The 25,056-nt window shown below is 38.2% G+C and overlaps 2 protein-coding genes across 10 annotated transcripts in view; both read left to right on the top strand.

Moving 5' to 3' along the window:
- Positions 1-22,392, top strand: part of septin9b (septin 9b) — a 48,067-nt gene extending 25,675 nt beyond the window's left edge. For 4 of the 9 annotated variants that reach the window (XM_077718305.1, XM_077718306.1, XM_077718307.1 and 1 more), the window contains 9 exons: positions 13,204-13,395; positions 14,737-14,865; positions 15,089-15,170; positions 16,526-16,663; positions 18,997-19,114; positions 19,207-19,302; positions 19,382-19,478; positions 20,352-20,403; positions 20,614-22,392. In XM_077718305.1, the coding sequence (XP_077574431.1) occupies positions 13,204-13,395; positions 14,737-14,865; positions 15,089-15,170; positions 16,526-16,663; positions 18,997-19,114; positions 19,207-19,302; positions 19,382-19,478; positions 20,352-20,403; positions 20,614-20,836 (1,127 nt within the window). In that variant the 3' untranslated portion in view covers positions 20,837-22,392. Of the gene's footprint in view, positions 1-2,703; positions 2,882-5,782; positions 5,916-6,034; positions 6,057-12,777; positions 12,872-12,918; positions 13,069-13,203; positions 13,396-14,736; positions 14,866-15,088; positions 15,171-16,525; positions 16,664-18,996; positions 19,115-19,206; positions 19,303-19,381; positions 19,479-20,351; positions 20,404-20,613 lie in introns of those variants that run through there. The other 5 variants (XM_077718308.1, XM_077718311.1, XM_077718310.1 and 2 more) reach the window with 5 other exon arrangements.
- An 814-nt stretch (positions 22,393-23,206) lies between these two features.
- tnrc6c2 (trinucleotide repeat containing adaptor 6C2) overlaps positions 23,207-25,056 on the top strand; it is a 100,444-nt gene continuing 98,594 nt past the window's right edge. Inside the window, exon 1 of the mRNA XM_077718289.1 lies at positions 23,207-23,301. The gene's annotated coding sequence lies outside the window, so the exon portion shown is untranslated. The remainder of the gene's footprint in view (positions 23,302-25,056) is intronic.

Genomic DNA, 25,056 nt, shown 5'->3' with positions numbered 1-25,056 from the left:
TGAAAAAAAAAATGGTTCCATTTGTTGTCCAAGTAGTTGCAAATGCCACCGTTTTTTTTTGGATTACGAACTATCTCGGTGAATGGACATTTGATTATACACTTTATTCAGCCTTTCTCATCTTGAGGTAAAAGAAATTGTAGGTTACAGGATATCAGAAATTTATTAACAATGAATCATGGCAGCATTTATTCTCAAGTGATGAAATCTTTCAGTGACCACGCTGGAAAAACAAAATCAGATAAGAAATGGGCATTTCCTTGTGTTAATTAAATTTGGATGTGCGCAAAGAAGAAAGTTGATAGTTTACTAGGAAAGTTCATATCTGGTCAGACACCCCTCTGTTAATGATGTTTCGCCTGATAGACGACATGCTGGAAAGACAATATAGTAATTTCTGTGTGTGTGTGTGTGTGTGTGTGTGTGTGTGTGTGTTGTCTAGAGGCAGGCAGATGGTCAATTGCACTACAGTGCCGCCATCTGCTAACTTGTGTCGACATGAAAGGACGGCAGGGGGGGTTTGTCTGTGAGTGTGTGCATGTGTGTATAAATTTATAGTGAACATATGTTGAAATGCCCAAATGAAACAATGTTTTTGTTGCTATTATTAGTTACGTGTCACGATGTCACGTTTGTATTCAGTTAGCAAAAAGTAAATGTTTATATTTAGCTAAATCTTGAGTCAGATTAATCCAGTCTTCATTACTGAAAAGTAAATAAGCTTTAATATGGTTTGGCATAACCATTTTGCCTATTTATTGACCACGTGGTCTTAAGATATTTAGTTTGCACTCTTTATTGTCCTTGTAAAGTTAAAATAAATGTCAGAAAAGAATGACAATAACATACCTGGTGATTTTAAAGTATTAAATCAATTTGCTGAGTAAATATAAGTTGTTGTCAAAACATAGTACTATTTTGTTCCCCTGTCAAATGGTTTAATAAAAGCCCTTTTTTGACTTAGACATGATAAATGACTATTTCTAGCTCTAAGTAATTCATGGCAATATCCAACTTTTCATATGATAAAGAAAACACACATCAATCACCTTCTGTATACTTTATATATTGGTACATTAATCACTACATTTCCACAGAAAATATTTAGCCTTGTCAAAGAAGTTAACTTGCTTTGCAAAAAAATCTATAATTTTGCCCACAGAAAAGGCTCTGGATGTAAAAGTTTAATCATATAAATCCTTAAATCAAAGTTTTTACTTGATACTACAAAGGCAAAGTATTTGCATTGTATCATTTGGCTGCAAAGTGTTAACATTTAGAAAGTATTTTGACTATTAGAACTGTAGCAAGAAGGAGAGTATAGGGTCCTTCGGCAAGTTATTGAGGTTATGCTGGGAGATCACTCTTTCTCCCAGCCTTGTTATTGGTCTTACATCACACAGCAGGATGTAGATTATATCATTCAAGAAGAAGGGAGCCTGGAGACATTGCAACGAAGCAGTGAAATTTAGTTATCTTCAAATTGCCACAACTGGAAAACAGCAGAGACTAACATTCCTACCGCAGGGTGCAAATGTGTGACGCCATTGAAGCCTAATGCTACGTTCACATTAAACTAGTCTCATCTCATCTCATTTTCTGAACCGCTTTATCCTCATTCGGGTCGTGGGGGGCGCCGGAGCCTATCCCATCTGATTCCAGGCCAGAGGCAGGGGACACCCTGGATCGGTGGTCAGCCGATCGCAGATTAAACTAATCCGTAATATGAAAACACATCATTTGCACTACACCTGGTGACAAAAGCAGCTTTATGTTCACACAGACCACCAAAAATTTAAGTCAAACAACTTTCTGTTTATGCAATGTTTTTTCTCCTGTGATTACATGAATTAAATCTTTAATTGCTAAATTTTGCAACTCTTCTCTCGTAATGTTACAATTTCAATTTCGTAAAACACTGTAGTGTTTGATTTAATTCTCGTAATATTGCAACTTTAATCTTGTAATATTGCGAGCATTCTTCGAGATGTATTTTATTTTCCTTTCTTTGTTTGGCTGTTTGTTCTGGCTCCAGCAGTTGAAACGACTTGAACAGGAGAACTGTTTTGATTGGCTGCTTCCTTGTCATCACTGCGATCTATTGCCAAAAGATCAGTCCAGACAGCGTCTCTGCAGCATGGAAATTCTTTGCGATTACATTGACTTTTTACAGTCTAAATTGCCTTTACTTATAACAAATGAAAGATGATCTAACCAGAAATCACAACCAGTATGTTAAAGCAACACATAATTCTGTGTTAATCCATAGCAATGTGCAGATATCTTTTGGCACTGTACCATTGCAATGTAGTACAGTTGAAATTCATAGGATTAGTTCCCTCAAATTAGATCTGTGTAATTTTAAAGCCTGTTCAACACAAACAGTCAGTGACATTGGCAAAGCACCAACCGTGTATCAAACTGAAAGTGACAGCATGCTCCTCCAAATACATTTCACAGCTAAAACACATGATCATTGAAATGATCTCTCTGTTCTCGGACATGGATGCTTTTGAGGAACAGAACTGGGTCACTAAAGATGATTCTTAATACATTCATACTTTCGCCTCCCTGTTGACCATCACAACTAACTCTCCACTAATCCAGGAAGTAGCCTTAGATTCCCCAGAAGGCACATCCCCTGGAGTCGCCATATTTACTCTTCATCAGGGAAGGAATTCACTGCAGAAGGTCAGAAATATTGAAGACTCAGTGGTGGATCCACATCACTGTCAGTCCAGTCAGCAACGATTGTGGTGATATCCAGAGGTCTTGTTAGGTTTGTGGGTTTAGTTGATTGGAAGTGGAGGCAAAATGGAAACGATGGAGATGGCTTCATCCTGCAGCGAGACATATAGCAATCAGGAAATAGAAACCCTTTGTGAGTACCATTTTTTTCCAGACTATGTGTAACACTTTTTCATAGTTTGGCTAATGCATTTTTGTACTTGGCTTTATACCCCCGATATAGATTTTCTGCCTCGTCATTGTGCATTCTTTGCTGTTGTGAGTTCTACCTATGCAACTTATTGTCCAAAAAAGATACTACTTTTTCTGTGAGAAAGTATAAACAATTATTTTAGGGGGTTGGTAGATAAGGCAAACCCGGTCATGTTCTTTTTCGTGCTATGGCCTTGGCACTCTTGCGTATGCAAGAAAGTCCATCTGGGATAGATTTAGAAGGACATAGTGAGATGCTGAGGGTGAAGACCACCTAAAAACACACTTCGGGCTATGTAGCTTGCCACTTTATGCTCTCTGAAATCAATGTTAAAAAAATCCAAAACCTTACATTTCCTTTTTTTGCTTGCACAGCAAAAAATAAGGTGAGACAGCAGCAGTACTAATGTCTGAGCTGTTATAACCTTGGGGCTATGTGTGTTCAGCTGCATTTTCCACAGGTTGTGAAAGGTACCAAAGTTAGAAATGCATGGTTGTAGACCAGTACTGTGTATCCTATGAAGCTTTTTATTGTCATTGAATTATGTTTAGTTGATTCTGTGGAAAAATGGCTTCACCACCGAAGAGGGGCATATAATTCAAGTATATAATTGTGGCCCACCTTTGAAATGTTCAAAAGCAATGGATCACCTAATGAGCAGCTTTCACCACTTATGTCACGCGAGGCAGCAAGGAAGTTGTTGTTTGCAGAAAGAGAGAAAGAGGGAGAGTTTTGCTTGGTCTTTGACGTGAGTATTGCACACATCGTGATGTCAAACGAGACATTGTTCAGGCCTAACTTACATGGCTGTTTTCATACACAGGACAGCAATGAGGTAGAAATTCTCAAAACTAATTGGTAAGTTCCACTTTGAAGCACTTTTGTGTTATCATGCCACAGTAGTTACATAACTGAACTGGCATGAATGAATGGAATCACAAGTCAGAGACAGGATTGACCATTCTACCAAGTAAATTGTACTCAAGTGTACAGGAATAGCAGGAAACTGAAAAGTGTTGAAGCCTTGAGAGATCAACCATTCACACTCACACATGCTGTGTCCATTTACACCACAGGGGACCACTACAGCCTCAGCAAAAAAAAAGCAACAAAAAAAAAAAACAGGAAGTATCTGACAGACGCTGCTATCTTCCCTGGAGACATGCACGGCAAGCCAGATGGTCCCCCTCTTTCCTCTATATCTGCTTCTCACCCTTCCAGCCTTTCTCAGCGGTTCCGCCTACTTTTCCCTTTTTCACCCAGCCCCCGACCTGTCATACAGGAAGTGTTACCATGTCGCTCAGTGACCGAGTCATCGAGATCACTCGTGTTAATCTTCTCCATGTGCGCTGTGCTCTGATTGGTCCGCGTCTAGCAGCCAATCATGGGACTCTACTTTGGGGCCTCATGGCATCAAAATGCACATCAGTCTCTGAAAACCAATACTTCTTATTTTGCAGAGCAAGCAGAGATTCGATGACTGCATTTTCAAAGCATTTGACTCCTGCTTGACATTTGCAAAAGAAAATGGAGATTCATTGCTCCTCGCCATTTGCGAGTGATTTTGCTCCTTGAGAGGTTAACCACCCTGCTTGAATTTAAATTCAATTTACTTGCTATAAATTATTTCACTGCTATGCTTTTCAGGCTCTTTCTGCGAGTAATAAAACATCTCTGACATTTGATCTTTCGTTCCCACAAAGAAATAGTAAGGTCAAACGAATGGTCATGACTTTCATACTGAAGAGAAATAGCATCTTCTAACACATACTAATAATTGTTTCCTCATAGTTTCAATGGAAAATATTCCCCTTTAACTGTGGGAATGTATCGTTTTAATTTTGCAACTCAAAAGGTTCCCTCTTGCAGGAAAATTCAAATGTTGACTGTCATGGTGGGCATAGATCGAAGTGTCCAGAAATATTTTGAGAATTACGTGAAAATGCTTATTATATATATGCATAATTTGAGTGTACATTGTTATGGATTGGGAGTGACATCAATGTGCTGTGTCGATGCACATTGAAGCATTGAGGAACATGGAAACCACAGCCAAGTGTGAACAAGATTAAGTGCAACCCTTACAGGAAGGAAGCATTTGTGCTGAACGTTATGAAAAGTGCTTTCAATTGTTTGAGTGCTAATGGAAAAAGTACTTAGCCCAATGGTCAAAATGATCTAATATCTATGCTTCTAATCTATAATCTGTATTTAATCTTTAATTAAACACAAAAAAACAAGCCAAAAGTATTTATGTGAGAGAGCTCCACATTATTTCTGGACACAAAGTGAACTTTCAATAGCATTTTTGTTGGTCGGCGTGCTGTGTCATTTGGGTGGAGTGCCCACAAATTGCACTCAAGTGAGAGTACTGTTTCTCAAGAATAATCCGACTATGTTAAATCTATTTTTTTCATCAAATATTCACCTCATCAAAACAAAATATTTAATCCAATGACAAAATTCAGATACTATGGTGAAACTATTGCTTTAAATGAAACTAATTCTGTCTTTATTTAAGAACAATTGTGTGGAGTTTGCATGTTCTCCATGGGCTTGCGTGGGTTTTCTCTGGGTATTTCCAGATCAAATGAAAAAATATGCAAAAATAGACATGACAACATATTTAAAGCAAAGTACATATGGATGCACACAAAAAGCTTAGTGGAGAAGTAATCAACTCCGATGTAAACGCTCACAGACTTGTTTTCCTGTCTTGTGATTAATGTAAAGGACACACGTGGTTTGAGCCAGACATCTACAATGTTCCCCATTCACTTTCTCTGAATGAGGGGTGTGGCCGTGTAGCATTTGGAGAACTTTCCCGGCCACCACTTGGAATGGCTGTCACATGACTCTGTAGGAGGGGGCGGTGTTAGAAGCAGCAACTGTGAGCTTCACCAGTTGAAGCTTGTGATTGAGGAGAGAGTGGGAGAGAGAGGAAGAGCAGGAAGGAGAATAAGAAGAGGGTTGGGTAAGTTGATGCCGTTCATGTCTGTCCGTGTGCTTTTTGTCTTTCAAGATTGAGTTCTTTTGATGGGTGGGAAGAAAAAACAAACGTGGAGTGGAGTCACTAATTGATTGATTGTTTGAGGTGTCCAAGTGGAAATGTCAGGTGTGTACTGTGGTTGAGTTTTTGTTAAGTCGAAGATCTGTACAAGAATCTTGCAAAGCATCCCATTGTGCTTGTAAAAAGAGTTGTTTGAGGAGTTCATCACTACCAGGGCTCCCCCACACTATCTCCACCCCATCTACCCACCCCCTCCTTGTTCCTCTCTCCCATTGTGTCTTGCGCATGCATGGATAATCAATGTGCTTCGTTTGGAGGGACAATGTTACTTCTTAAGGATTTAGTTGAGCTGTTGTCAACTGCATTTGATTTCTGAAGTGATGGAAATGCATAGTTATCACACATAGTTAAAAATTGTTACCTGATGTTGTTTGCAAACTTTTGGAAAAGCTGTCTCTATTCAAACTGTGTCACAGTTTGAACAACTCACACAGTTGACTATACATAACAGAAAGCTGTGCATTATACAGTACATTGATTTAAAAAAAGGAAGATATCTTAATATAAGATATTAAGATATCCCCTCCCTTTGCATCAAAGACTCCATGCAGTCTGGCTCAACAGCCACTAATGAGCCACTATTCAGATTGTGCTAATTGGATGAGTTCAAACAAAGTCACACATTATTAGATTATCTTGGAACCAGTATGATATTAACTCGTTTGTTCTAAGTAAGACCTTGTACAAATACAAAGCATCTCGGTGTAATAAAACATAGTAATAATCAACATATTGCACATCTTATAATAATTCCCATTCTTATTGTGCACTCTGTTGCTCCTGTAGCCTACAATACTATGATGCAGATTATCCACTCCTCCAGAAAGTTTTTATTTGTTGCCCCTCATCTTCTCTGTTCTTGCAACATATAACTAAAGGAGGCATTTATGGATTTAAACACAATAAATATACATTTTAAAATTAGTGATGCCTGTTCTTTAGGTTTATGGAGCAATAATGTAAACATATTTTTTTCAGTGGTTGTTTTTTTGCTCTCAGTATCCTCATATATATATAGTAATATTGCAGCAGCATTGTATGATACTACCGCTAAAAATGAGCAAAACATGATTGTGTTTGTTAAACAAATTTTATCATAGATTTCTAAATATAGTGAACATCTCGCCAATTTGGCAACACTTGGGCTGCTAACATTATTGTTAGTGGAAAAAGTTCATACTCGGTAACGGATAAAAAAAAAGTCAAATGAATAAAGATCCCCGCTGTTAAATAGTCATTTGCTACATGCCAAAGACTTGTTAGTGAGCAGTTAGTCTGTAGATGGAATAAGGACACAGCATTCAGCCTGTAGAGTGCTGGAGCACTTCGACGCTTGATCCCTTTGAGAGGGCACTGGAATGCAGAAATTTCAGAACCCCCCCTTCCCCTCTATGAAAAGTTAATTAATACAGGCAATCTGTGTCAAGAGACGCAACAGTTTCTTCATCTGTTTTTAATCACACTTGGATTGCAATACTACGATATTTGGTGGAAATTGGTCATTTGAGATGTTTTTTTATTACAGCTACAGGCAACGATTCTGAGAAATTCCAATTAAATTGAGGTGTTACGTAAAATGTCTACCGAAACGTAATGAAATGAACTCCTACTTCTATCAACTCCTTTTCAACTTACACTATGTACTGTAGGCCTGCAGTGTATTGAGTAGGCGGGTAAGCCATTTATTATTATTATTTTTTAACATGATAGTGCTTCATGTCCTTTTTTTCTTGGAAAAAGTGCATGACACCAACAGTATTTGACTTTAGATTTTCCATCATGAATTTCTTGCAGTGTTGCAAAATATTGCAACCAGATGCCGCATAATTGCAATTTATCACACATGGACTTATTTGGAATTGAGATCCATTCATGCATAAGTTACATTTTGATGAAGAAAGACGCTCTCTGCCTCTTTTGTACTTTACTCTGTGATTTACTGTGCAATATTTCTGCACTAAGTCTGAGCTGTTTGTCATTTAATAGTTCCCCTTCGAGCTGTACCCTCTGACTTCCCCCTCCATGTGTTTCACATATGAGCTGTTGTCAGAAAGCCTCCACCGTTGAGGCCTCCCCACGGTGTTGTCCTTGCTTCGTCATTCTCTCGGGGGTTGCTTAAATGGATTGAAAGAAACAATGTTATTTATGTCATTTTTTTAAGATCAATGTTGTTTTGAAAGAAACAATTATTTTCAGAGGATGAATATTGACTACTTGATTCAAGTGGGATTTTTTTTCTTCCAAGTTGAACAACTTGGGTATGCGTCATAGTATTGGGAATAGAAATAAACACATGGAATCTGATATGTGCGGATCAGAGTGTTTCCTCGGTAAATCGGAGACATTTTTGGATATATGCCAGAGTGAGTGCCGCCAAAAAGCACTAATCTAATGTAATCCATCAATATGAAAAATACACAGCTGCGCTTGCCTAAAGACAAGAATATATTGAACAGAGTCACAGTAATTATATTCTACTGTCAAATTAGTTTTGAATGACCCCTCTGCCTTCATTTAACGAAAACATGACTTAATGTGTAAGCCCAAAGACAAAATATACTTTAAGAAATTAGTATCATTTATTTGTTATTGTTTGCCTCTGTATTGTTACTACTAGGTTTTTTTTTTACACATTTAACTTTGTTTTGGCCTGATTTGCAAGATATCAGACTTGTGAAAAGGTGTACATTTAAAAAAAGACTTATTTTGACATCAAAACATGAAAACTGTGTATATATCATCAACTACAGAGCCTGTCCTTCAGTGTTAATTTTTATTTTTTTATTTTTAATGTTCCGTATTACATGGACCCCTGCATCGACCTTTTCCCAGTTAAACAGGTCTTATTTGTGTGCTTTCAGTGAGAAAGGTGTTCCAACACCAGCTCACACCATCTGCTTTTTACCATGTTAACCCGTCAGAGCTTAAAACTCTTTTGCGGCCAGTGTATATCTGAAAGATGAAAAGATCCAGGAGCATTCTTTAGAGCTTTTCTAAAGTGCTGATGTCTGTTTGTGGCAGCTGTGGCCTTCATTGACAGGCCCCCTTCTAGTCTTTCCGCTCATCACGTGGTGTTGGGAAAGACATTAGGATTTGTAGCCATGTTCTTTGGATCCGAAAGCACGAAGATGGGTACACGTAACATTGTCTTTTCCTATATAGAATGCATCAGCCTCAATAAGCGCACAATTGCTGCGCCACTCCGTATTTTTTGTTGAATTTACACTCGAAAAAATGTTACGTAATGTATGTCCTTTAGTGTATCGTAAGAGAATGCAAATAAACATAAAATCCCCTTATTAAAAAAAATTACAAGCCAATTACCATGAGATTTTAGAGTGATCCCTTCCCAATTGTGCTTTGCCCGAAACCTTTGAGTTCCCTTTATGCAAGAAGTGACTGACTGGAAAATGTAAAGATGTTTGACTGGTTTATGACTGCCTTGGTGTCAGTACTTGGGTCTTTTTAGTTGCTGCAGCCAAGTATGTTTTGTGAAATATTTTCATTTATTGTCCACAGTGCCTGCAAAAAAAATACCCATGTGTTGAGCTGTTCATATTTCATTCCTGCTGTTATTTCAAAATAACAAAAACCCATTTCTTTGGACCATCCATCTCTTTCCTCAGCAGGCAGAAAGTGGAATAATCGTACCCTCTTTTTATCATTCCACGGATGCACCAATATTGTTAAATAAAGAGTTGAGCTGAGGGCGAACCAAGATAAATACAGTACATGAACACCTACAGGAAAGGGGGGAATTCATTCAAGGTGAACCAGGGCAAAAATCCAAGGGTTTCCTCTCACGAGAGCCATGTTTTCTTTTTCTAAATAACAGACGTATCCAAGTGCAGACAGTGTTTAAAGGCTGTCAGTAGTCATTTGCGTAGTAAAGCAGATAACCTGAACCTGCAGGGAGATTTTCAAAAGGAGAAAAGCATAGCATTTCACTATATTATTTGCAACCCAGAGAAAAGCATCGCCATTTGCCTTTGAAACATTCATATATGCTGTCAAACAGTCGTATCCCTACATCTGGTGATTCATTTCTTATTCTTATATTGTGCAGTGATCTATATGTCCGTGTGGGAACAAGGGATTTAAAGTTATTTATGCAGCCTTATGTCACGGCAGTCGCATCAAGCCACACCGCAGTAAACATTCGTCTTAGTGACAGAGCTATTTAAATTCGTGAACATCATCGTATTCAGTTTTATTCGCTCTGTGGCTAATAATGAGTAACATTTTTTTTAGCCAGATAAGTATATATTAAATATAGGGACTTTACATGCAAGTACTGAACAGCCACAGCCATCTTAGATTATTGGAATTATTGTATATCACGCATCGAAATGGAAGTAAAAGAACTTTATTGTATTTCTGAACATTATAGAATAATCCCTAGAATATCGCGGTTAATGTAGACCAGACATGGCTGCGATAATCGAAAAATCGCAAAGTGGGGTCACCCCAATTTTATTTTTTTACGAGTCATGGACCAGAATACCACAATTTAGGGCTGTTGCATCATTAGGGTTAATGATGTGTTGTCTATTTTACCTGTTTTTCTCTTCTGCTGCTTTTCCTATGAGAACAATTTTTGCACGCAACTAACATCTGGGCTATAGATAAGTGGTATAATATATTAGTCCACTATTTTTATCTTTTTAATAACGTGTGACCGGGTATGAATGTCCACGTGTGGCTGACTCGAGGTTCATATCATTGTGGATGAGAAAGTGGAAATTGTCTTTGATGGGATCTGTCCACTCTTGCAAAAATTAAATCTTGAACTCGTCTACAGCCATCAAAGCTATTGAGCCTTGGATAATCCTCTTTACGGTCACAAGGTGAAGACAAAAATCATCTGATGTGATGTTTTTTTTTTCTTTAGATGAACACTGTCGTAGTCTGAACATATGCTTTTTAGCTGACATTGTTTTTATTACAGGAATTGAATGATGGAATGTTGTCAATGGCTCAAAAATGTCAGTGCTTTATTGAGCGGTTAAGTGTTGATTAAACAGTAGACAAGAAAGGAAATAAGAGTATTATGTGCGAGGGTTAAACTGGTACCATTATAAAGAAATTGACCTTAGCTAAAAAATAATAATAATTAAAAAAACTTCAATACGATTCTAGTTATTTTATTTTTCAAACTTGTGCTAGGAATACTAATGTGATATTTTTGGGAGGGGAAATCAGCATCTGAATATGGCAATTGGAAAAATAAAAAACTAACATTTAATGTTGCTGTATGTCCTAAATAGTAACTATTTTTAAGGTTAACAATTACATTAAAAAAAAAAAAAGTGTTAACCTTTTATAGGACTAGTGATTGTTTTTCATCATTTAGAATATAAAGCCTCATAATGACCATCCAATATTGTGACCGACACATTTTGGGTCATGTAAGCCACAAAATCATGCCCTACATGACGCAAAATATGATGTTAATGAACTGGCATTTTCCTTCTAGCAGAAACAATTTAGTTGTAGATATATTCTGAACCATTCATAATTGCCTCCACTTTGCCTAAGCCTCAATTCAAGTTGCACGTTCTCCCCAATACACAGAGGAATCATTCATCCACAATGAAAACAACATAGGCAAGGGATGTAGAATAACCCTAAATATAGTGTCATCCGTTGTGCTGCATTTGTTGAATTTAAATCTAGGCATATATTTTTCTAAAATTTTGTTGTTGTTATAGCTGTACGTACATGTATTTTTTTGCTGGATTAGAGTCAGCAGACTGGTAGTGTTGTGTTTAAATTTGCATGTTGTGCATTATAGTGGTAGTATGAGTCACACTTTACATCTCTTTCGGTCTGTGGCACAATTACTCATCCACAAAGGCTGCACATTTGGCCAAGGTCTTTAACGCCGTCTTTGTAGCACTGTAGAACGCTCTAATTAGGACGTGACTCACAAGACCCCCCTGCAGTATTGAAACTTCCCAAATACATGATCATGCATGAGGCAGCGGAGAGATGGTGCAAATGGCCAGTTCCTTGTGGTTCCCTCCAGAGTGAAAATAGTCTTAACTTTTAGAAAACAAGAATTCAAACAAAGTGGGTCTTGCTTGGTTTCTCTGCATGTAACCTTAGCTTGAATTGGATTGTTGTTACGTATGCACTTGTCCCTGACACCTTTGTTCTATTCTTAGAAGCAAAAATCTGCGGGTTGCTTGACTGCAGACCTGAAACGTGTTAGTATTGCTTATAGACAACAATTCTTTTTAATGAAATGTTTATTATTCTTGCTTTTGGTTTGTAGTCATGTGGAATTGCACAGCAGCACAATGTTTTTGATAAAGCTTCTTGGAAAGACGTTTTTTTTTCTTCCATTTTCGACGATGCCCCATTTGGAAGAAGCATGCATTTGTGGGAAGGCTGCCCGTATCATATTTCCCAAATGTTCGCTGCCCAATGCCGAACAACTTATGCTGATATTTCTTTTGACTCGTGTGGTAGCCATCACTGGATTGGATGATTGAAGGCTTACAACTACAAGTAACTATAACTTTTAACGTTTTAGCAGCCACACTTAACTACTGATTGGGGAACTCTCAGAAGTCTGTATCAAAGGGGCAGAGTTGGCAAAAGAGAGTGAGGGGTGTGGTTTTATGCCATACATTTCAGAGCACACGTTTTTAATAACGGTACTGCATATGCAATCTATACAGCACGTGTATCAATACACTTCTTTATACACCATGTCCACAATTTAAATTGAGAAAACAGCTTTTCCTACAATTACACAGGCTCCTCCCACAGGGGGAGTTACATTCAAGCTCAGTTGGCACAGTTGCATCAGTGCCTGGGCACGTGTTGTATGTCACAGCTCCTTCTCAGAAGAGGTAAGATGTGATTTGTAGGTTGCATCGTCCACCTATTGAATCTCCATAAGTCTTCAAGGAAGCACATCTGCAATTTCGATGAAGCTTTGGTCGAGGTGTAGAGTAACTACTCTAAGATGTTGGGTGTCATGTCTCCATGGTTTATCTGCTTAGTGGTAATTTGCTGTACAGCTGAGTAAAAAAAGGAGTTGGTAAGAGTAAGATTTCAAGGAAATAACACTAAACTGAAATGGTCTTTCATGTCTTTAATCATGTACTAAATGGGTGATGACAGTTTCTGGAATGGAATCCAATCACTCAACAAGTCCATTTTGTCTTTAACCTTCTTTTAGGGTCAGAAATCAGTCTGAGCCACAGCAGCATGTCCGACTATACTAAGCCACACCATCCCAACCCGCCCCATGGTAAAGGGGACAAGGCCCACCATGGCAGCGACTTCAGTTATGTTGGCATTGATGCCATCCTGGAACAGATGAGGAGAAAGGCCATGAAGCAAGGTTTTGAGCTCAACATCATGGTCGTGGGTGAGTGAGTCTAAGATCTGCCTGCCTTACATTAATACAAGACTAAAAACATTTATTTATTAGTATTCACGTTTCCTTTTGCTGCCATGTTCTCTTTCATTTGCATGCTTTTATCTCTGTATCAAATGATCAGGAAGTGCTGTGTTGATGGTTTTTGTGGTTGAGTAAAAACTAAGTGTTTACTTGACGCTGCTTTCACCTCACCACATTTTTGGGTCATCATTTTATGCATTAACAGCCTCTGTCCATAACTCATAGAGTTCCCCAACCTTGTTCCTTAGTCTTACTTGTGTTGGCAAGAGCATACCTTTATCGTAAAAATAATTCAAAATGACTTTAAGTCTTCTGCAGACTCCACAAAACACGTGGACATAACAAACGCCACACTTACTTTCAGATAAATGGATTACCGTTCAGGCCATAATAGTGCTTTTTTTTTTAAATTCTTTGAAACAGCCACAGATGTTTCCTATAAACCCAAAAGCCATAATTCTTTGTATGTGTTTACACCAATTATTGATTCACCACTCATTTCAATAAAAACAATCACGAAGTACCCATTGTGAATATTTGGGGGGTTTGGCTGCCAAATTCCAAAATGTGGACTAAAGATGTTTTTTTTTTTTATTTGGATGAACTTAAGGGATTAATAACTAACACACAGTCTCTTCACAGAAGAGACAGTATCACTTTTTACAATGTACTTACAATGTGCATTTATTTACATGTACAATTTTAAACTGAAGCCTAAAATTGAGCACAAATTTTATATTTCGTACAACCACAAGGCAAACACATTCCTGCTGAATGACAAGCATATTTCTTTCATTTCAAGTGCAGTCAAAGTCAATTGTACGCAGTTTGAGGTGCAATGTTTTACTATGAACGTCAGTGCAGATGTGATAAATTTTAAATCATTGCTGCAGGCCAACTCACAGTTTTGAAGCTGGCATGTATCAACTTGCTTTATCACCTCGAGAGCAAATGAAACCTGGGCTTAGATAATAAATTCAGTCTTGTTAAATTACACCTTTTACTGGGCACAAGGGTACCGAAAAATGGCGTAAAGTGGGCTGTAGGAAATGATCTATTGAAGTTCCTCATAAATTAATTTGGAGCAACTTGATTACTATTGCAAAGTTTTGCAGCAAATATTAGTACCGTATATTCTTTGTCATTCATAATGCGAGACAAAGAGAGCTTGATTTGTGTGCATATGTATTCACTAATTGAGCATGACATCACTATGAAAACTAAGAGATAAGTCAAGCTTTTAAATGTGGCTTCCTCAAACTTTAAATCACTTTCTTCTGTTTGTTTGTGTGTGCTAAATATCAACAGGTCAAAGTGGCTTGGGAAAGTCCACTCTGATGAACACACTGTTTAAATCGAAGGTGAGCCGTAAGTCAGTTGAGCCTAACACCGAAGACAGGATCCCAAAGACTGTGGAGATCAAGTCCATCAGTCACGGTGGGTTATTGCTCTTATCTTGCCGTCACTTAAACTCCATCATTCCAACCATTTTCTAGCGATGGGCCTGTTTCTGTTCCAGGCTGACACTCAGCCAGGGTCGTGGCGCAATTTGGATCAGTCGCTTGAAAAAATCAAAGCATACATAAAGACAAAACAACTATTCACATCTGCAGACCATTCAGTTTTCAATTGATCCCTCATGCATGTTTCCTCCATGCAGATATTGAGGAGAAAGGTGTGAGGATGAAGCTGACGGTCATCGACACGCCAGGCTTCGGGGATCAGATCAACAATGAGAACTGGTGATGTTTCAGTTGTATCAAAATCATTGTAATGCTATAGTCTGTAATTATTTATGTAATATGCAGTTCGATCTGTAAAGAATATGTGGAAATATGAAATACTTTTCATATACTACTTTTGACCAAAAAAAGTATATAAACTGCATGAAGCAGATTTGGTATAAGCTCTTGAGCAGATTTACAACGTTGCCTCCATTTTAATTGTTGTTTTCTACCTCATATATATTCCACAAACAAAATCAAATGCTCACAAACAATGGCAAAAATATTTTTTCATTACTTTCCCAGCGTGTAGAAAGTGCTTCCAATCAAGACCTTCATATTCTCTGGCTACTGAAAATGTATTGGCCGAAAATTTGGATATATTGGCAGGCTAATCCTATTCATGAGAAGCAGTAATGATGCGAATCTCAACATGTGTCAAAAATGTCAAAAAGAAAATGTCACTAAAATGGCTATCCCTTCTGAACTTCATTTTCCCCTTTGAACTACTAATCCCCTTGGAAATACACTTTGTCCATGACCCTTGGAAGGATTCCTTAGGGATCCTCCATGGCTCTGTCATCACAGCCTTGATGTCATCCACATTTTCACAACACCCTTCATGTTGACGTGCTTGAGATTGGGAGAGATGTTAGGAGAGCATGGAGTTTGCAACAGAATTACACTATAGGAAGACTATTGTACGCTCTTGTGTATGATATACCTTCCCAAAAGGACCCTTTAGGCTTATTTTTTCTTCTTCTTGCATTCATGCTTAAGATGCTCCGCCAATTACTGGTAGAAATGTCAAAGTAATTTCCCCATAACTTTTTTTAGTCAAGATACTTTCTGGCATGTAATGCTAGTCCTGAAATGTTCCAGTCTGCGAATGTTTCTAATTGTAAGCTCTCTTGCTAGTTTAAAACAGCCATGAAATGAATGCTATGGGGTTAGAGTTTTGGTACCAGGTTGGAGTGAGTAGTCTACACAAATTTGACCAATTTAATTGAATTAAATGCATGTATTAACATGATCCAAATGTAATATGTACAAGTACAATGATCATTAAAGGTTCACCATAAAGTGCACACACTATTTATTTGTGTTGATTTATTATGTGTGCAGTTTATGGTGAAGCTTTAAATCTCATTGTACTTTTATAATCACAACAAATGCATTCAATTCAATTGTTCAGGGTTACATTTGCCATTATCCTTTACACTAAAAGGAGAGCCTACAGAAAAATGTTTTTGTCTGAAATTGAAACAATTTAGTTGATAGATCAAGGACTTTTTCTCTGTTCTGTTCTATGCATCTGGGATTCTATTTTGATTGATGTTGACAAGGTATTTTTTCTTCCATGTTCGTCCCAGCTGGCAGCCCATCATGAAGTTTATCAACGACCAGTATGAAGCCTACCTGCAAGAAGAGATCAACATTGACAGGAAGAAGCGGATCCCAGATTCGAGGGTGCACTGCTGCATATACTTTATCCCGCCAACTGGGCACTGGTGAGCATACTAATTCTATCTACACACAAATATACACACATGCTTTTATCACCCACTCCTGCCAAGACGTAGGCCTACTGGGGATTTTCCAAAATCCATCAGCCGTACTCCAGCTAACCTCTCTTCCGAAACACATGTGGAAGTCATTACCTCCTCAGAGACAAGTAGAACTATGGAGAATCACATTTCACTTAGAAAACGAATTCTTGGTTGGCAATGGTAGAATGTCATAAGCTTGCTTGCTCTGTCACACTGACATAGTAGCAATCATTTTATATTCCTTTTATTACATCCCATCTTGAACACACACTTTGGATTCATATGACTATGACAAAAAAAACTGAACAAATTTGAACAAACAGAAATTTAAGAATTGTTGAAGTTGACTGCTGTTATTTGTTTATTTAAAGCAAGAGATTTCTGATTATCGCTTAGGACGCAAATTGCCTATAAACATGCGCTACATAAAGACTCCGAGCGCTGACGTGATCTTATGACCTCCGATTTTTTTCTTCATTCACGGCTGGCTCATGTTTCCGACGTCCGACTGGTCCACTTAAACATCCCCCTCGAGAGGAGCCACTTTGTTTTAGTGTGTGACTATTTGTGTGCGTTTGAAATATTCGCTCGTCATGCATTCATGTCGCCACAGCTGTTGCTTTTGGAATGTCAGTAGTTGACATAGCTTTGTGACGGGAGGTACACAATAACTCCTAAAACATTATACTATACGTACATATCTGCCTATGTTTAGGCAATATTTGTTTATTGAATGTGTTTGAGCATCTGTTAGCCAGCCATGCTGGCAGTCACATTGGCAGTTAGTGTTTTGGCAGGCACCAAGCTGACAAGGATTTAAATGCATGTTGAAAAGACAACATGAATCCCAGCTTCTTAATGAAAGAAGGCCCAGAACATGCTCTATCTATAGGGTTAGTGCAGGGGTCAGCATACCTGTACCTGTTCAAGGACCGCTGTGGGTGGAAGGTTTTGTTCCTTCCGATCCAGGACAGACAGCGTGTTCATGTAGGGATGCTCTAATCCCGAAAAACATAATGGTACTGATGGTCTTGTATGCATTTCAGTGCCAAGAAAGCAAACCTACCCACACTTATGTCATTTATCTTTTTGACCACATATATAGAGCCCCGTTTGTACACACCAGATGGTGCACATCTATCTGCATTGTCTTTACAATATATTCAGGGTCACTCAAAAGATTAAATATACATGCATGCCTTATGCCTCCTCACATGACATATGTTTCGAATGGACAACTTCCTGTTGTTACATATGTCGCATTAACTGTGGCTCTTTTTCCCACTAATGCATTTTGGAAGTTTTTCTTCCCGTCGTTCGCACAGCCAGCTCGTCGTCTCCTCCGGGTTGACTCAAGCTGAACAATTGAACTGGACTTTGCTTATCTGAAACTAATTGAAGGGCAAAACCGAGAGTAGTTTTGGCAGTTTTTCCAGAGACAAAAAAAGTTCCACCGAGAAAGAGTGGCAAGTTGAAAATACATTGTGTAGCACCAATGTCACTAGTAATTATTACTCTCTTGCGACTAGTATGAGCTTGTTGTTGGGAGACGAAAGATGCGAGCACAAATGAAATATTCTGCTCCAAAATGGAGTTCCAACACTTGTGGATGAATACATCTGATTTCAAACTCAAATTGCAGTTCAAACTACTGTAATTTGTGAAATGTAAGCACACACATTCCTTACTTTATGATAATCATGCTTCACATAGCTCAGTTATGAGTTTGGTGGTTTGACTGTTATCTGATCCCCATCAGTCACATGCAAAAAGTTTTAACGTATTCTCATTCACGCCTTCCAATCGAAATGGATTGGACGTCTAGCTCGGTCAATGGGACGATTTTAAAGAAATTGGGCATCTGTCAACATCAATGGGATCCAATGAATTAAATACTAAGGAAAAAAAATGAGATCCTCTATTAAAAATTCTATATAATGGTTGAAAATCAGTCAGGTAGCCGTTGTAAGAACACAAATCTATTGTAAACCAAGGCTCCTCTGGGTTAAAGAGTTATGTAGAATTACACTCTGCATTGCAATTAAACAGGACATGGATATCATCTAGTGGCGACTCCAAGGCAATGCAGCATACTGTGTGGTAGCATTTGGAATTTGCCTCTTACATTGATGTAGGTAGGAAGGAAGGACACTGCTAGTGATTTTAAACTAATTCATTGACATTGATTGGAGGTGTATCAGTGTTAATGGCAGCCAAGGAGTTAAAATCAATTGGACATTCTATATATTGCTGTCAATGACATTAAAAGAGTTATAATATTTTTTTCCATGCAGTCTGAGGCCTCTGGATGTGGAGTTCATGAAGCGTCTGAGCAAGGTGGTGAACATCGTGCCCGTCATCGCCAAAGCCGACACGCTCACGCTGGAGGAACGGGATTACTTCAAGCAAACGGTGAGTTCCTTGTCCTCAAATTAGTACCACGACACTCATTCTACTCTTTCGGCCATTCAACTTTAAACGTATGCCCTCTACTATTTTTGCAGATAAGGGAAGGGCTGCGGGCCAACGATATTGATGTCTATCCTCAGAAAGAGTTTGACGAGGATGCTGAGGACAGGCTGATTAATGATAAAATCAGGGTAAATTCATCCAACGGGTCAGCTCATTTATTTTTTTTAACAATACTTGGCCTAATTTGTATATGGGCTTTATCTTCAGGAAATGATTCCCTTTGCCGTGGTGGGCAGCGATCAGGAGTACCAGGAGAATGGCAAGAGGATTCTGGGAAGGAGAACAAAGTGGGGCACCATAGAGGGTAATGCACACATATGAACATAATATATTGATAATACTGGGGAACAGCTGACAGCTGTTTTTGGTGGGGGAATCCAAAATGGGTCACTTTTTTAACTGTAGGACCCCCTAAATTATTTGGAAAAAAGATTGGAGAACTTTAATTCAGTAATTTTTTGGGGTAAAAAAAACAAATATTGAATTACAACAAAATAAGAAAGACATGGTCATTACTGCAATGATTATTTAAAAAAAAAATTGAAGCTTTTTGTAATCTGACTATTTTAGTATGTAGGAGCATTCACAAGTAAAGGTACCACTGTACCTAGATAAGGCACTTATGTACTTGAAGTGTGCAGTTTTGGAATTGAGCACAATTTCCAAGCTCACGCAAAGTCACTAATCAGTGTTTGCACCCCCAAGCAAATATTCCGCTCTCTTGCTCTCATAGGGAATTTAATTTAGTGCCTGCATGGGGATTTCAAAGCTTTACATAAATAGCATTTCTCCTCCCTCCTATTTGCACTTTTGACATAATCTACAATTCACATGTTAGCTAAACTCTGGGTACTAGTCACTTGTCAAAGCTAGTTTGTGAAAACCGGTCTCTTCAAATCCCCTTCAGTCAAAATAGAAGAAAGTTAATTAAATGCTTTTTTAATCTGACTTTGGTCAAAATGCCTTACATTAGATTGAATGAGAAACACTGACACCATGTGGTACAGACATGACGAGCAGGAAGAGTGGAGCTGAGTGGATTTATGGGCTCATATATTCCCTCATTACATCGTTACAGTTAATTGGGTTGCTTGACTTGCCCGTTGATGTTGAATTTTATTAGAGTTCACGAGTAAAGGTATGATTTAAACTACCTTGTGTCTGTTTTGTTTTGCAGTGGAGAACATTGCACATTGTGAGTTTGCTTACCTACGAGATCTTCTGATCAGGTGAGATGCATCTGCCAAGTTAACAAGAAAAAGTCTCTGTCTGACTATTTTCTTAAAGTTGCGTTCATTTGGACTGTGTTACAATAGTGGAAAATATTTTAATTTACAAGTATGCATTCTGTAAAATGTCCCACTTCATATAAATCACTTTTAAAGATATGGCACAGTCTGTGTATTAATGGCAAACACATTGCTCTGCTTGCGTTTCAGGACACACATGCAGAACATCAAGGACATCACAGGCAGCATCCATTACGAAACGTACCGGGTGCGGAGGTTAAACGAGTCCAACGGTCACTTTGCCCCTCACCCGGCCGCTCAGCGTCCCCCTGCTCAGCTGAAGGCCAACGGTCAGCCCGAACTGGTACCGGCCGGGGTCGTGCAATCCAATGGGGTGGCTATCCAACATCAAGTTCTCACTCACGAGATGTAGACACACTCACACATACGCACACATTCCGTTTGCATGAACAGATAGATTTCAAGACAATATTCTATGAGTGTATGTAAATCTATTTTCCTAATGGGACTTTTTCAGCAAATGCAAAAATAAGATAAAATACAGGAATAAACCATTTTTATACTAGCACAATACACATAGACAGTCACTCCTTCTGCTCATTAGATTTACATATTCTTTAGGTAAATTAGTGGTGGGGAACCAATAGCCAATAAGAGCATTGGTTTAACTCACAGCAAAGCCAATCACAGGGCACATGCAGACAAACAGACAAATATTCATGGCTACGAACAATTTAGTGTTCAATTAACCATATTGTGCTTATTTCTTTGAGGAAGAGTGAACAGTACCAGGCGAAAAACCACGTAAGTACGGAGAAAAATATGTAAACTCCACACAGTAGCCAGAGGTGAGATTCCCCAAAAAAATATTGAGGGTAAAAAGTTGTGTAATTGGTATCGATTATTATTGCAATTTTGTGAGATTAAGAAATAGAAAACATGAGAAAAAAAGACAACAGTTTGTCTTGAAGTATTATGCATTACAAAAATGGGAGTTTTGTTGTCTTATGCTATTTTATTTTCAAAATGTTATTACTCTCATAAGATTTTACTCAAAACTTCTCACCCAAATAAAAAAAAACCTCAATTTTGGTGTTTTAATACATAAGTATTTCTTCTTGTACCATTGTCCCAAAATGGTTTCAACTCCTTATTCCAAGTATACAGTGATGAATCTAACATGGCATTTGTACACCATCTAGGTAAAACAAAAAACAGCATTTTGTCTTTAGTTTAGATTTGTGACATCATTCTGGTTGACTCTGTGTTGTCATATACAATAATTGTCTAGTTACTAGGCTGTGTTTGGAGTTTTAGATTTCTGTGATTGTATTATGCAGGAAGTAAAGATTAATTAGATGTTTCCACGCTGCCAATTGAGCAAAAGTGTGGATCCGGTCCTGAAAAAGTTTTGCCCAATTTTCTCCACATTATCATGCATTATTTAAAAAAAAAAAAACATAAAAATCCCCAAATTTTAGGTAATAATGTCTTGTCTCATGTACAAAGTGGTTCCCTTGTATTTCACAGTTTTCATTTATCTGTGCATTTTTATCCAACTTATTCTAATTTTGTTGTAAACAATGTGGCAGAAACTGTGCCCCCCAGTGCCATACTTTCGTCCGTTTTAATGAATAGTAAAAGTCCATTTCTATATGATAACGAATATTTGTGTCTTTAGATAAGCCATTCTATTAGTAACATGGACTAGAATAACTGTTGGATTCGAGAGGCGTGGCTAGTAGTTACAGTAACAATAATATCTTGTGTTGCACTTCAGCTTTGGAGGATCTGCTCATAAAGTGCACATTTGTGTTTGTCATTCCGAAGTACGTCTAATTGTGATATTGACATGGCAATTGCGACTGTAGTTTGCATGTTTAGAAATGTGTGCCAATATCCAGTACTTCCTCGAAATAATATCAGAATTTGCGTTAAACTGTTTTCATGTTTCTGTTTTTACAAAGAGGACATTGGATTGGATTGGATAACTTTATTCATCCCGTAATCGGGAAATTTCTTTGTTGCAATAGGAAGAGGGTGAGGATGCAGGAATCATTTCAAGGAATTCTTTAGTAACAGATTATCAAATCCCACAAAATGATTTTATTGCTGCTTTGTTTTGACCAAAGGAGAAGAGTTACCCCATACAGAGGAAGTTTTTGACTTATTCTTTATCGGTTGTATAGTTTATTATAATTTGTCAATGCATACTAGAGTTAAGGTTGTATCTTTGATATGTTATGCTCAAAGAATAAAGGTGGACATTTTTATTGTTTAACACGTTTTTTCTTTATCTTCCTTTTGGATATATTTCCTTCTCACTGTGAGAGTTTTTGACAATAATACCAAATACTATTGTCATAAGGTTTGATTTTCTATAGCTTACTATAGTCAACCATCCACATTCTGGGATGCCATTGTAAAGCGAAGCACATACCGACTGATTTTAGGCAAGTGCTGGGTTGCTCGTAAATCTATTCCTGGGTTTATTGCAAATTAACAAACAACCATACACACTCACAACACACAAAAAGCAACCTCATACACCTTTAAGACCCTTTGATGCCTATTAGTAGTGCCATTTACAGATCAATGCAGTTTGACTATAAATGTATGTTGTCGCTAATTTGCATTATTTATAACATTCTATTAGTATTTGAAAGCAAAATCACAATGAAAAATCTTTAAGTCTTATTTTTTTACATTTTGGCATCAAGGAGTGATGTAGCATTTTAAGTCTTTAACGAACCTGATCATATGGTTTTTTTTTTTAGGTAAAAGGGAGCCCCCCCAAGCCACGGGAGAACTAACAAACTCCTCAGAGAATAGCCTGAGACGTTCTCCAGCCTCTAAACTGTGAGGAAGATACAGATGGTAAGATCATTTATTAAAAACCTTCTGTTGATTTAGGGGTGTTTCCGCATCACTTTTTGTCGGTTTAGGGGTATTTGCACATCATTCCAGGTCACTTTCTATTAGTTTTGGGTGACATCCTTAAAGATTTTGGAGAAATTCTGGGTCAAATTGTGGTATTTTTGGTCTCTTCCTGCATTGATTAAGTGTAGCTTGACCACATGGAGTTGCTTCCCCACTTCAAAGCTATTTGAAAACACCAAGCAGTAGTTGATCCACCGCTCAGGCATCTGTTTCAAGCATGATGCTAAATTATCGATGGTTTTCCAATTAAGGAGGAAGGAGCCTTCTACTGCAGTGCTTTTAGAAAATGACACAAAGATCTAGACCCTGCCAAATCTAACAGCAGGCACCTTATGAGTCTCAGCTGGAGTATATTCTTTAATATTTAATGTCAGAACAAAGCCAGATTGTGTTCTGTTTTTTTAACGAAATATGACTGTATTCTTTAAAAAATAACACTTAAAGACCACAGTCTAATTCATTGGGACACATTTACTAGGTAGGTTTCTGTTTAATCAGACAGCCAATGAATCGTCAGACCGGTCAGCAAATGAACTAGTAGATTTAAGATACTCAGACGGCTCGCCATCTGGATGGTGTCTGAGTCAGCACCCAATGTCTGGCTGTTGTAAAAATATCAAAAGAACGCCCAAAGAATACCACGCCCAGTTATTTTTAAATGTTAAGTACAAGTGTACAAAATAGACTACATTGAATGTACCTGTTAATATATTTGGAAAATTTGTGCTCTAGTCTGATGCAAGGTGACACTTTTTGGTCATAATTCCAAATGTTTTGTGCAATACCCGGAGAAAACCCACACAGGCTTATGAAGAACATGCAAACTCCACATGGCTGAATCGGCCTGGATTTGAACCCAGGACTCCAGAACTGTGAAGCCAATGCACTAACCACACATGCACCGAGCTGCCACGCCGGTGTGCACGTGCGTGTACCCCTCTCGCATTTCCGTTTTCTTCATCCGTGCCTATCTGACATCAGCTGGTATGGCAGGGAGGCACGAGGGGAGGTGTGGCCCACCGCCTCTTTTATCTCCACATGCAAATGTATCTTGATTAAAACTCGCCACTGTATTTCACTGAAGTGAGTGGCCAAGGTGCGGGTCGTTGGAGACAACCTAGCCCTCCGGGGACGCCAAGGTTGTCTAGAAGGAGTGATTGTTGACGCGGGTTGTTTAGCACTGCAAACAGTCGAAAGCGAAGGACTACCAAGGGACTGACATGCACATTTAGGCTTCGCGCTGATGGAGAGCGTGAGTGGATGTGTGTTGGCTGTTAAAAGCCAGGCACAATTGAGAATGATCTATAGACTCGCATGAGCCTTCACGGTGTGTTGCTTGGTTGACTGTGACGTGACAGCCTGCCTCTGTCACTTAGTGGTCCTTTAAAAAAATACATTCATGCTTGCTTTGGCAGGTTTAAAGACAATTTGCTGATTGGTGGTGATTCAAAAGACCCCTTTTTTCCCAGACGATAATTCACACTTGTTATCATTGTCTAGTTGGCTCAGTGGCATAGGCTACGTTCACATGACAGCATGATGCCAAATTAGTATTTTTTTGTGTTGTTTGTCTGTTTTTATAACCCAAACATATGCAACTCGAAGTATGAAGGAAATGTGTCCGTGTTAAAATTAAATTAGATTAAATGATACTGAAGATGAAAACGTTAATGGATTCATAGTGATTTGGAG

The sequence above is a fragment of the Stigmatopora nigra genome, chromosome 6, assembly GCF_051989575.1.
Source record: "Stigmatopora nigra isolate UIUO_SnigA chromosome 6, RoL_Snig_1.1, whole genome shotgun sequence".
Lineage (NCBI taxonomy): Eukaryota > Metazoa > Chordata > Actinopteri > Syngnathiformes > Syngnathidae > Stigmatopora > Stigmatopora nigra.
The sequence above is the reverse complement of the archived record's forward strand: the minus strand, read 5'-3'. Positions and strand labels throughout refer to the sequence as shown.